We start from the raw sequence: 13,220 nt of genomic DNA on the forward strand, positions 1-13,220 counted from the left end.
GAAAAGGCTCAGTCATCAATTCAGTAAAATTTATGATGGAAGTACATGACTGGATATAAACACTGCTGTTTATTTGCTGTGAAAATTAATGTTTTCTAGCCTAGAAAGTACTGGATTTGGCCATAACATACAGAGCAATCCTATACTTCTATAACACCAGGATCAGAGATACGCTGCCACTACATTGCCACATCCAGTGCAGGCTCAGGCGAGGAGGGGAGAAGAAAACGCTCAATTGGAACATACAGAAGCAGAGTAAAGATGGCAGACCCACATCCCTGGAAAGGCCCACCTCTCAGGAACTCTTCAGAGACTGCCTGGGAAACCAACCAGGGGGAAAAAGAAGGGCAGGTGTGCAAAGTGGAAGTAAGGAAGAAAAAGGAGTGAGTGGAGTGGCGTCCTTTGTATCTGTTGCAAGCTGTACAGAGCGGCTGGTCCTGTTGCAAGTGCCCGGCCTCAGCCTAAGACTACAGAGCTACATGGGCTACATGGCCGTCCGGGAAGGCATCCAGGTAGTAGCTCATGTTGTCTCCCTGAGCTGATGGTTTCCTCTGCCCCGAGTCCCAGAGCAGCCTGTGACAGGAGCCTGCCTGGTCTGAGGTAAGCCTGTCTTTTGCAGTAGCAGCTTCCTGGGGGCAAGTTTGTAGAAGAGGGTAATTGATCTGAGGCATGGCCCTGCTTTACAAGCATTCAGTGCAATGCCCACCTCTCTTATTCTCCATGATAGCAGAGAAACTTTTGGCATTATCGTAGGACCATCCAACCATATTGCTGAGGAGCTCTCATCTGTCACCACTGGCTCTTTCAGATTCTCCTGGTCAGCCATGTTGGCCACCTGGAAGGGAACCTGGAAGAGGGTTAGGGAGGACTCGTGGGGTCTGTGCATGGGATCCATTTAATTAGGTCATCAGGACATGAAAGCATTCCCAAACGCTTATGGAGATTTGTCTTCTGTGTACCATTATTCTGCCACCATTAATTCTGGTTCAACTTTAATTGCTATGTTGCAGGGAGATGAATATGTTCCAAGCATTGGGGGGGGGGGGATTGCTGAATTTCATGCAGCTATTAAAGACACAGGAATTATGTTGAGGGAAAGTGGTGGCAACTGACAACCCTATCAAAGGGGGATCAGTAGCAGCGTTGCTGCATCACAGGTTGTGGCTGGGACAAAAGATGGGATGTTGGCTTTTAACAATGGCTGAGGGTTCTAGTGAGTATCCAGAAAAGCAAAATACCTTGGAGGACGTTCGTGTTTTGCCAACACAAACTATGATGATTCCGTTGCCAGCCTGTGCTGCCTACATTGATTTAGTCTGGGTTTGTTATAATCATATTCTGTTTGCTTCAGTGTGCTGCCTGGAGTTGATAAAACGTGCGAGTTGGGGGTGAGGTAGCTTGTGTCAGTCCTTGTGGTGATGTAATTGCAATGCGAAATGGAACAGCAGCGCTTGCATAGCTGGAAGTTGTGTTGGAGGCTAGAAACAGCTCAGGCGAGAATTTGCATCTGTGTTTCCTCCACTTTAAAGCCGCTGCCTTTAGCCCTGGAGGAGCCTCCGGAGCAATTAGGAGGCATCAGCTCCGAGGCTGCGAAGCTCCTTCCAGACTGACACCGGGGGAGGGGGGCATGGACTGTGCGGCCGCCTCTCTGGCTGCCTGCGCTCTGGACCTTGAGGTTTTTGCCATCCAAGATGTGAAGGTATGGACCTGCCCCTCCGGGGGAGAGGGGACGGAGGGCAATGGGAGTTACTGAAGGGCTGCAATAAAGCAGATAAGATGCTGGCATTCTAAGCACAACAACTGGAGCGCGTAGGTCTGCTTATATGAAGAGAATATGGGGCTGTTCCTTAGTATGAGCTTTTAAAAACATAGCTTTTGAATTACCTTTGTGAGAGTAACAAAATTTTTTTGCATCTTAATGGGAAGCTGATTTCTTAGCAAAATGTCCTTGTTCTTTATTTACCAGTCTTTTAGCATAAACAAAATTATCTTTGGTTACTCTGCATTTTTTGGACAGCATGATAAGGAAATGAATAGCAAATGCCACGTGAGTCCAGGAGAGTGGGTGGGTCCTCTGGATTTTCTTCCATTATGCCAACTGTTCTAAGCGCCTGGAGCCCTCACTTGGAAAAACCCGTAACGCTGACTAAAAATTATCAATTGTAAAGGGCTAGGTTTTCTGTTTAACCCTGGCGATTGAACCATTATCAACTTAAATATAATTTCCCTTTTTTTCTTGAGCTGCTAAAAAAGCAATCCTAAAAATAAAGATCAATTTTGTGAAAATGTATAATTTTAAAAGGCAGTGAGATAAGCCTTCATTTAAAGAATAGTTACAAATGGCATAATTTGGACCAATGAAGCATCCCGGATGCAGCGAGAGGCGACACAGGGCTGAGGGCGCGAGTGAGTGTGACAGCCCCCCCCCCCCGGTGGGTGGTCACCATCGTATTTGGAGTAAGTAGACCACTATGGGGTATCTTGTGATTTTTACTATTTTATATTATTTTGAAGATTGTCACTGCATTTATTGTACTTTTATTGCACCCTTCTTTGAATTGATATACTGTTCACCTCTTTGGGCCAAAAAGGTAAATATGTAAATGAATCCTTAATGTAGCATATGTTGTGCCCCACATCCCACATTTTGTGATGGAAGAAGAGGCAAAAAGAAAAACGTTGTTGGCTTATTCACATCCTGTGGGTGCTGCACAGTACAGGGAGTCTGTAAGTCAGTCTTTAATATTTTCACCATAGTGTACAACAGAGGATAAAAACAATTAACAATAATTACAAAAAATGATATTCAAAAATCTTATGTACTAATCACATTATGTACAACACAAGTAGAAATTTGGCTTAAACTTTGGCAGCTGCCAAAGCAGATCTTACGGCAGCTTACGGTTGCTTGGTTACAAGATGCCACAGCAGAGGAAGCATGAAGTTTAGAATCTGTCTCTTTAAAGCTTTCCAGTTGAATCTGAGCTGCAGTTCTGAGACTAGTAACAAGCAGAGCCCAGCCAAACTCCAAGGCAGGGTGAGTCAGTGGGGCCCCTCCAGGCGCTGCAGGACCCCCACTCCCATCAACCCCAGCCAAAATGACCAATGGTCAAGGACGATGGGAATTGTCCAACAACATCTGGAAGGAGGCACATTGGTTGCCCCTGTTCCAGGGCATGTGCAGAGTTCAAGCTAAGTGTCTCAGTAACACACAAACACAGTCTTTCCCATTCATTCATGTATATATTGTGTCCAATATCTTGGGCCCAACTTCTCATGACAGCTTTCAGCTCCTCCTCTTTTACTTCCCAATTGAGGAGGAGGTACTTCCGGGTTAGCGCCTCCGGCAATGGCGGATTTCCTCTGATCGGGAGGAATCCGCTCAGTGGAAATCAGGGTCTGGACCGCCACGGCGAGGCGGAGACCCACCAAAAACCAAAGGCGGGAGAAGCCTGTGGACGTGGGATTCTAGGCTGCATCAATAGGAGTATAGCATCTAGATCAAGGGAAGTAATAGTGCCACTGTATTCTGCTCTGGTCAGACCTCTCCCTTTGCTAAGGGAGCTGGGCATGTTTAGCCTGGAGAAGAGGAGGTCAAGGGGTGATATGATAGCCATGTTCAAATATATAAAAGGATGTCACATAGAGGAGGGAGAAAGGTTGTTTTCTGCTGCTCCAGAGAAGCGGACACGGAGCAATGGATCCAAACTACAAGAAAGAAGATTCCACCTAAACATTAGGAAGAACTTCCTGACAGTAAGAGCTGTTCGACAGTGGAATTTGCTGCCAAGGAGTGTGGTGGAGTCTCCTTGTTTGGAGGTCTTTAAGCAGAGGCTTGACAACCATATGTCAGGAGTGCTCTGATGGTGTTTCCTGCTTGGCAGGGGGTTGGACTCGATGGCCCTTGGGGTCTCTTCCAACTCTATGATTCTATGATTCTATGTGAGACCACACATAATCAGGTCAAGGAATTGGCTACACTCACTTACCCAGCAGCAGGCCCTGTTCAGTAGGCCTTAGTTCTGACTAGGCATGTTTTGGGTTGCATCCTTAAGATTGCGCTCCATTGAACTTGGCATGCATGTATAAGATTGCTCTCTGTATACACCTTTGAACAACTGAAACTTGCAGGTTTCCTGTGAAAGTGCAATGCACAGCGTTGCTGGGTGTTTGCTTGGGGTGCTGAATGGAATGTTTAGCACAAACATATTGAATCATACCTAGAATATTCTATTGGTGTTTTAATAAATTTTGACTTGCAGAAATGAAGTCTTAGAACAATATGAAGCTGCTTTTTCATATGCACCTTATTCAGATTTTGTTCCATAGAAAAACAACATCAACAATAACAGCCAAGAGTGATGAGGTACATACTTTTGCTTATGTTGTAAATTAACTGGTATCCATGTTAATCATAATGTTTTTCATTACATTCCAAGTATTTTGAAGAGTTCAAGAGGGTAAGTAGTAAGGCTGCAGGAGTATAGTCATTGCAGTTCATGATGTAGACACTCTCTGCATAAGATTTAAACATAATGTGGCTGTATAACTGAGGTAAATAAAGTGCACTATTGCATAAATGTCTTCAAGATCTTACAAGTAATTCTTATTTAAAGAAAGGGTTTTAAAAATCCCTTTAATCCCTACTAAGGTTAAGAAGGTTTAATTTTCTCTATAGTAGATTCAAGCATGCACACCTATCTTTTAATAAATATTTCACCTCCAGGGCCTTGAAAAATATTTATTAAATGAACATTTAATACACAGAAACCTTGACACAACTGGGGGGGATGGTTAAACTTATAGTTAAACACACAACCCAGTGACTGCTAGAAGTCTACCACCTATTTCCCATCTCTTCAGATACCAACCATAACAGAAATCTTTTTAACCATGATTCATCTCTGGTGGAGAACCGCTTTGGTCCAGAGAGTGCACCAAAAGTGCACCAAGGGAGCGCAATGTGTTGGATCATACTGCTTTCAGTCAGTGTTCATTATTGTGCTTTACATTTCTATGTTTATATTGTACTGTTTTATTTTTCACGTTGTAAACGGTTCATGGGCATATTGGCTGAAGAGGGAGGGAAAGAAATAATAAGTGAATTATTTTATCATTTATTATTATGAAATTACTCTTGTATAATGTTATGCTGACTTAACTAGAATCATATGTCAGTGTATCTTCAAGACCACAGTAGGACTTAATCTTGATCCAATACCTTCCAGCTGCCATAACTGGAGTATAGGATAACCAAAGAAAATCCTAGGCTCCTGTTTGCATTCAGGACAGAGACAGGGGGGAATGATGGGCAGATAAGGGAGATGGCTGGAAGGGATCAGACATGTAGAAAGAAGTAAAAAAGGATAGTGGGACAAACTGGACAACATCTCACTACTACATTTCTCAGCTTCCAGAGAGACTTATCACAAAATGTGGGGTTTCCATTCCTCCCCCCCCCATTTTATGCAATGAACTTCTGAAAAGTGGCTCCACTTAATGGTCATTGGGTGCCAACAAACTCAGTTGGTAGCAGCCCAGCAAAATTCAATATCAATGATATTCTGAAAATGGCATGATATACTGCATTGCTAGCACTTATTGCCAAAGTGCTGTCTTCTCTTCTTTAAAATAAAAAAATTCCTTCCAGTAGCACCTTAAAGACCAACTAAGTTAGTTCTTGGTATGAGCTTTCGTGTGCATGCACACTTCTTCAGTATCTTCTTCAGTTAGTACCAAGAACTACCGTATTTTTTGCACCATAACACTCACTTTTTTCCTCCTAAAAAGTAAGGGGAAATGTCTGTGCGTGTTATGGAGGGAATGCCTACGGGTGGCATGCCTACGGATTTTCCTCCTCTAAAAACTACGTGTGTGTTATGGTTGAGTGCGTGTTATAGAGCGAAAAATACGGTAACTTAGTTGGTCTTTAAGGTGCTACTGGAAGGAATTTTTTTATTTTGACTATGGCAGACCAACACGGCTACCTATCTGTAACTTCTCTTCTTTAGTGAGACTCTTTCTTTCATCCATGTAAAGGTCCGGAGTTCTGAGATCGAAGGGGACAAACTGCATTTGGCTCCAGCACCCCAGCCATCAAAGCAGTTTCTTATCTCTCCTCCAGCCTCTCCTCCTGTAGGTTGGCACCCAATGAATGATGCAACACCTGCTGCTAACTATGACCTCCTTTATGCAGTTTCTAAATGGGAATCAGGTAGGTATTCTGAAATTTCAGGTATTTGAGTTTAAGAAGAGAAGATGAACTGAGCCAATAGAGACATGAATACCTAAATTCTATCTATCGTTAAGTTCACCAAAGTTCTCTTTTTAATCACTTGTGTGCAAATCTTGGGTAGGTATTGTAATAAATCTATATGGATAGCTTCAGTTTCAGCTTGAGGACATTTTCTGTGTGCTCCAAGGACATAAGTTTTCCTACTTCTTGTTCTGAGAGTAGTTCTGAAACTGAAACATGTACAGCATCACAGAACTTAACACCTGCATTTCATGAGTTTTTCTTATCTAAATGAAAAACGTGATGTATGGTTGCATGCTGCAGTTTTCAAGAGAAGTAACCACTGACCGTATTTCTCCATGAGACCTCGACTTGGTCTGAGATCTATAGCATTTCTACTTATATCCACATTTTTTCACAACCAAGGACAACTAGAAAGGTGGCTTAAAAACCCCCAAAAGCTCAGGTTTTGAGGCACCATGTTCTGTACTCTGTTGCATGGCATGATTGTGACTAGAACCACCAGCAGGATCTTTTATGATTAGCTGTGCCCCTTCTGGAATCCTTCCATGCACCCACACAAATAAATGGAGCAAAGCAACCATACTAAACACCTTCAGCAAGTAGCCCAGTGATCTATGCATAAGATCAGCTCATGGCTGCTGTCTGAATGACCACTGGAGAAGTTGAGGAGCTGGGCTGTTGTGTTCTGGAGGAGGGCACAGTTCTTTCTGCTAAGAAACATCTGGCCACCTTTCTTCCCATCTACTGTATTCTATGACATATCCTCAAATACATAGGTGTTTGTGCGCTTAATTAACAGCTAAGAGGATGTGATGGCCAAGTAATGAACCAACTTGCAGAGCAATCCTAACCATGTCTATTTTGAAGTTAAGTCCTGTTGAATTCAGTGGGGCTTTCTGCCAGGTAAATAGGGTTAGGATTGCAACTGTTAAAACAAAATGAATCTCAGTATAAAGGTGCTGTATCTTGGGGGTAGACAACTATGTCGACAGACTCAAACAATTTGCTGTGCGTGTGTGGACCTTTGTTGCAGAGCAGCAGGCATTGACCACCAAGGCCTTGGAGCTGACCAACAGTCATCTCAAATCAGCTGATGCCTGCAGGCAAATAAGCACTTGTAATTTCTCCCTTTGTATTTTATCCTGTCAACAAGCCCATTACTGTTTTATTACACATGAATTAGTAGATAGCAATCCCAAGATATTCTTAAATTTCAAATTTAATATAGGCACTGTGATAAAACTCATCAGGAAGATAGATTTATAGACACTGTCGGCAAAGCTTGCTAATCAAGTTTCCTCCCATCTGCTACACTGAGAGCTGCCTCTTTCTGTTTGAGAATGATCTCTGTTTGGGAATGATCTCTACTTTATAGTACAAAGGGCAACCTAGTATTGCGCAGCAGGTACACAGAGCAGGCATCTCTCGTATTGCCCAAGCGCGCTCTCTCTTCTAAAGGCTTTTACAGTGAAGGAGAAAACACACGCACATGGAACAGCACAAAGGCCACTTGAACTGGTTGCCAGTTTACAGCCAAATATGGCGAGTGCATTTGTGCAAAATGCTCCTCCACAAACTAAACAATCACACACTGCCCCCTGGGGAGAGGTTAGGCAACAGCATGTTCAATTACAGTTTGTGTCCCAAATGGGATACTTAAACAATAGTGGCATCATGAAGGTCTTGAGTCAATGTCCAAAATCCATTCATGCCATTTTTGCATTTATATCCTACATTTTCATTTGATTCTCACCCTCCTCATTTAATTCCCACAACCACCCTGTGAGGTAGGCTAGGCTGAGAGGCAGCAACTGATCCAAGGTCACACAATGAGCTCCATGGCTCAGTGGGGATTTGAACCCTGGTCTCCTACGTCTTATTCCAACACTGTAACCGTGACGCCCCTCTTGACTGTCCAGTTGAGCAGTAATGTATTCTAGTGGGGCTCTATGATGCTAAATAGCATTTAGTCTAAATGTTTGTCTTTGCTTGCAGGTGAGAAATACGAGCTGCACGCGGGTACAGAGTCCACCCCAAGTGTCGTGGTGCATGTCTGTGACACGGATGCAGCAGAAGAGGGAGACCCAAACAATTCACCCAAGCCCAAAATTGTTCAAACTCGACGTCCTGATGTGCCATCTTCTGTGTCTAACTGATTTTCTCCAACAAGAGCACCTCTTTTTTATTCCACTTCTGTAGTCTTCCCATGCATTTTAATTTCTATTGGCTCTGTTTGTCTGGTAAAAATATATTGTGTGTTTCTGAATATTTACCTTATTGGAATACACTCTTTGCTGCAATGAAATCTTACCAAAGAGTATATGTTGTTGTTGTTGTTTGTGGGGGGCTACAGCAATCATATTGCACAGAACAATTGGCATGGGTCAGATAATGCAAGGCTGGTAAGTTAAGTTGACTAGGCAATATTTCATTGCTCACTTGAATGTCAAGCATTGTTCAATGAACAGTACCAGTGATTTGCAATTCAGGATCCACAAGTTAGTCTTCCAAGTAAGCTTCCTTTTCAAACAGGATCCCCATATGCCCGGCTTAACTACACGGCTTATGTTGACTTACAGAAGCCATATGCACGGCTTATGTTGATTTACAGAAGGCAATGGCTTGACAGCCTTTGCGGAGCAGGGAACAAGTTACATTCAACACTATCTAATCATTTCCCCTTCCGATATATCTAGTCCTATCTAAACCTTCAGTTTTGGGTCTAAGGTGGGAGGTGCCGCCACGCAGTGAAAGAACACGAAAAGATGCTATTAGAGGCAACAAAGCTTCCCTTAGGAAAACGGAAGTCTTGTCCAAATGAGAACAAAAGAACTGCAGGTAATTGCAGACAATAAGAGATGCAACAGTAACAAGGACAAAAATCTGAGCAGCACAACGCTAAAAATATTAAGATCAACAGTAAAACAAAAAACAAAACAAAAAACTTTAGATAAATTAGAAGCAGGAATCTAGCTGGACCTTTGGATGACAAAAGCGAGCTAAGGGACAAAAAGGAGATTAATAATGTACTTATTTATTTATACAAATATTTAAAGACCACACCTTCATATAAAATATCAAATACAACCATACATCAAATACCGTAAAAACTAGAAAATAATTATAAAAATGACGGATTCTTCTTGAAAAAGTTTAAACAACTTAATAATTTGCTCTTTTGGCATAAAAATCTTTAAGAGATGCCTGAAAGCTAGCAGCTAAGATGGCCTGCAGAATCTCTGCTGGAAGAGTATTCCACAACATGGGACCATAGAACCAAAGAATTGTGGAGTTGGAAGGGATCCCAGGGGTTGTCTAGTCCAACACTCTGCAATACAGGGCCACTAAATGCTCTACTTTTAGCTGAAGCCCGTTGAGCTTCCGAGTCACGGGGGGTGGCGGGTGGAATGATAGCACTGATTTCAGTGACTTAGCTGGGATGTATGAGCTCAGCTGGCCCTTAAGGTACGGTCACCAGACGTCCCCGTTTCCCGGGGACAGTCCCCAGATTTGTGAATAAGTCCTCGGACAAATTCCATCCCCAGAATGTCCCTGGATTTCATCAAATGTCCCTGGGAAATGCAGCAGCGGCAGTCTCAGCAGCCCGGAGCAGTTGGCTCTGGCTGGCTTCAGGAGCTGCTCAGAAGTCCCCATATGATGGTGGTGCAGGGGCTCAAAGACGCAGCTTCCAGGCTGTCTCCACCTTCCCTGACCCCAGCAACTCAGCTGTGAAGGGAGGCTTCATGCTGCCTATCGGAGCAGCCTCCCAACTCCTACTTGTGTGCAAGCAGGAGTGGGGCGGGGATCTTAGCTGTGAAGGGAGGCTTCACGCTGTCTTTCAGAGCTTGCGTGCAAGCAGGAGGGGGCAGGGATCTCTCAGGAAACGGGAAACCTCCCTTCCCAGCTGAGGGATCCCCACCGCTCCTGCTTGCACGCAGGTAGGAATGGGATTGGGGCTGCTCTGATGGGAAGGGAGGCATTGGGCTGCTGAGCCTTGCTGCCGCTCTTGGACCTCCTTCTCCGCCTTCCACGCCTGACCTGCCGCACCGCTTCCCCACCACCACCAAAGAACCAACAACTCAGGGGCTGCCCAGGCTCATGGAGAAAGGAGATAGAAGCCTCGGAGGAAGGGGAAACGTGGTGGTTGAGGTCAAGGCGGCAGCTGCCCCTCTGCCACCGCCATCACTGCAGCATCAACATCCCAAACGTGTAGTATGTATGTATGTATGTATGTATGTATTTATTTATTTATTTATTTAAAGTGTCCCCGGATTCATTGAAAAAAATATGGTTACTTTACCTTAAGGAATCTGCCTGGCTTGTGCTCTCCCCAAAGCTGCTCTGGCAGGTTAGGGGGGAATGCAGAACAGACTTAGTGGGAGGGGAAAGTCCCATTGCTCAAGTTGACATGGCAGTTACTTAACACTGCAGTAGATGCAGCTGGACACCAGTTGTTCAGGGCTTTATATATAGAAACCTTTAGCCTGGCCTGGTTGCATATAGGCAGGCAGTACAGAAGTTTTAGCAGAGGTGTTCCCTATTGTCGGCTAGCTGGAGCTTCGAGGCAAGGCCAAGGTTCAGCCCCATGTAGAACACTTTGCATTAATCCAGTCTTGAGGTTGCCCATGCACAATCCAGATGCAGATGTAGCTGGCATATACTGTAACAGGCAAAGGTGGTAAAAGGCACTCCTAGCCAGTGTAGTCACAAAGCTGTATCTGGGAGTCATCCCATTCCCTCAAGCTTTCTTTCTTTCTTTCTTTCTTTCTTTCTTTCTTTCTTTCTTTCTTTCTTTCTTTCTTTCTTTCTTTCTTTCTTATACTCTGCCCATCTGGCTGGGTTCCACAGGGCAGGCGCCACTACCGAGAAGGCCCTCTGCCTGGTTCCCTGTAAACTCCCTTCTCACAGGGAGGGAACCGCCAGAAAGCCTTTGGAGCACACACACACACACACACACACACACACACACACACACCCGTCCTGGTGGAACCTGCCCCAGCCAGGAAACAGCCTGCCTGCAATTTTTTATGTTAAGTAGTTGTTATTAATTTTCAATTACAAAAATCCAATATGCGCCAAATTATATTAATACCAAATAACAATACCAATTCAAATACAAATAAATTACATAGCCAATTATACATTTTGTATGGCTTACCATGCGCTGTACTTCAGGTTCTGATTCCCTTTACCATAATTCTGCCTCCAGACTGTTGCTCAAACCAAATACAATTCATTCTTTTTTTTTTTTAAAGTGTTTATTAATTTTCCAATAAGAGCATCCAATTAACATATCAAATCAAATCCAATAAAAAATAAATAAATTTTAAAAAGTCCAATTGTCTTCCAAATAGTAATCTTATTTTTTTTTTACTTCCCACGGTCTGAATTCCGAAGCATTTTCCACATTGTAGTGTGATAGGAATTTTGAGGTCTTAGATATATAGCAATGTTTATAACCGCACGTACATAGATCAGCACAGGAAGACCGACCTGAAGCCATTTTGATTCCTAAGCTGAGCAAATGTTTTCTCTGCATGGTCAAAGTGGAAAAGCCTCCCCATTGTCTTTTCCTTCACAAATCCTGTCTTAAGGGTATGTCTGTGTTTGAATAGGGTGTGAGCCTGTGACCTGGCCCAGGAACTAAGTACAGTATTTATCACTACAAAAGAATGGCCAGGCTCCCCAGGCAATCCAATCAAATAACCTGCCAGACAGGAGATAAACAACAACAGGAGAAAAACAATATTCAAATGTACTGTTTTAGACTGCCTTTTTTGTGATGTAAGTGTGATGTATCTGAGGGGTGGTCTTAGGTTATGCCCCTTCGGTGAGGTATGTATGATGTTTCTGGGGGTGGTCTTGATCTACAGGGTGACAATTTCAAAAGTCTTTATAAGGCCTTGCATGCCTCGATGGCCCTTGTGGTCTATTCCAACTCTATGATTCTATGATTCTACGCCATTTTTCTGGTTCCCTCCTCTCTCCTGTGTGTGAGGAGAGCACCCTGTTGCAACAGATCAATAAAGATCAAGCTTACTAGCTACTTTGCTTCTCAATATTCTCTGGTTGGCCTCTGTTATTCTCTCCTACCAATAGGGAACCTATGTAAGGACTCTATGTGGGCTCTTGGATACCCCATAAGGGAAAAGGGCAATTTTTATTTACAACAGTAGTCCTGCCTTTCATCATCAGTGTTTTCATAATTCCATACCATGATTTTATCCTCCACGTTTGTCTCTGGCTCTGTGATCCTCATAAATACAATCCATTCTTGATAAAACCCCTTATACTACAGCTACAATGATTAACTTCAGTTCACATTAACACATATAGTAATTTGTAAATTCACAAATGAAGTTCTCCTTTCTTCTTCCTGTATGAGGTTTTAATTTCCATCAATTGTTCCTTTGCTCTTTTATCAAATATTATGTCCCCATTAATTATTCCTGATCTCATCTCTTGACTCAGAGTTACTCTGGAGAGGTCTCTCTCTTTCTTCTCAACTTTTCTGATGCAGCTGTAAAATTCCACTTTCAATTTCAAACAGGGAGTCACCCAGCATCCTGCCAAAGTCCTTGCAGGCCTCCAAGTTCTCCTCTCCACATCCATTCAAAGCAATTAATTATAATTATTCGTAGCAGAATGATTGGTGCCCCGCCAGAGCCCTGGCAAGTCTTAAAAGTCCAGTCCCTCCTCCCCTCAATGAGGGGTAAGTGAAAAAATTAACTCCGCAGAGGCTCCAAGCCCTTTTTGTAATTATTCCAAACATTAATTTTTCACTCACACAGTCCCATTTGTCATTATGATCCATATTAGTACTCCCATCTCTTTTCTTCTTCATTAGGTTTAAAGAACAATTTTTTTGGCATTGTCAGGCATTCTTAGGGGTGGGGTGTGCCCAGCGGCGTAGCGTGAGTTGTCAGCACCCGGGGCAACGCAAGTAATTTGCGCCCCCTAA

At 43.4% G+C, this 13,220-nt stretch overlaps 1 protein-coding gene across 4 annotated transcripts in view; it reads left to right on the plus strand.

The window, feature by feature from the left end:
• CYP39A1 (cytochrome P450 family 39 subfamily A member 1) overlaps window positions 1-8,579 on the plus strand; it is a 72,571-nt gene extending 63,992 nt beyond the window's left edge. For 2 of the 4 annotated variants that reach the window (XM_083495225.1, XM_083495221.1), the window contains 2 exons: window positions 6,040-6,214; window positions 8,255-8,579. In XM_083495225.1, coding sequence (XP_083351351.1) covers window positions 6,040-6,214; window positions 8,255-8,415 — 336 coding nt within the window. In that variant the 3' untranslated portion in view covers window positions 8,416-8,579. Of the gene's footprint in view, window positions 1-6,039; window positions 6,215-7,297; window positions 7,369-8,254 lie in introns of those variants that run through there. The other 2 variants (XR_014523947.1, XM_083495223.1) reach the window with 2 other exon arrangements.
• Window positions 8,580-13,220: the final 4,641 nt, after the last annotated feature.

The sequence above is a fragment of the Podarcis liolepis genome (genome assembly GCF_965112155.1).
Source record: "Podarcis liolepis genome assembly, chromosome: 3".
Lineage (NCBI taxonomy): Eukaryota > Metazoa > Chordata > Lepidosauria > Squamata > Lacertidae > Podarcis > Podarcis liolepis.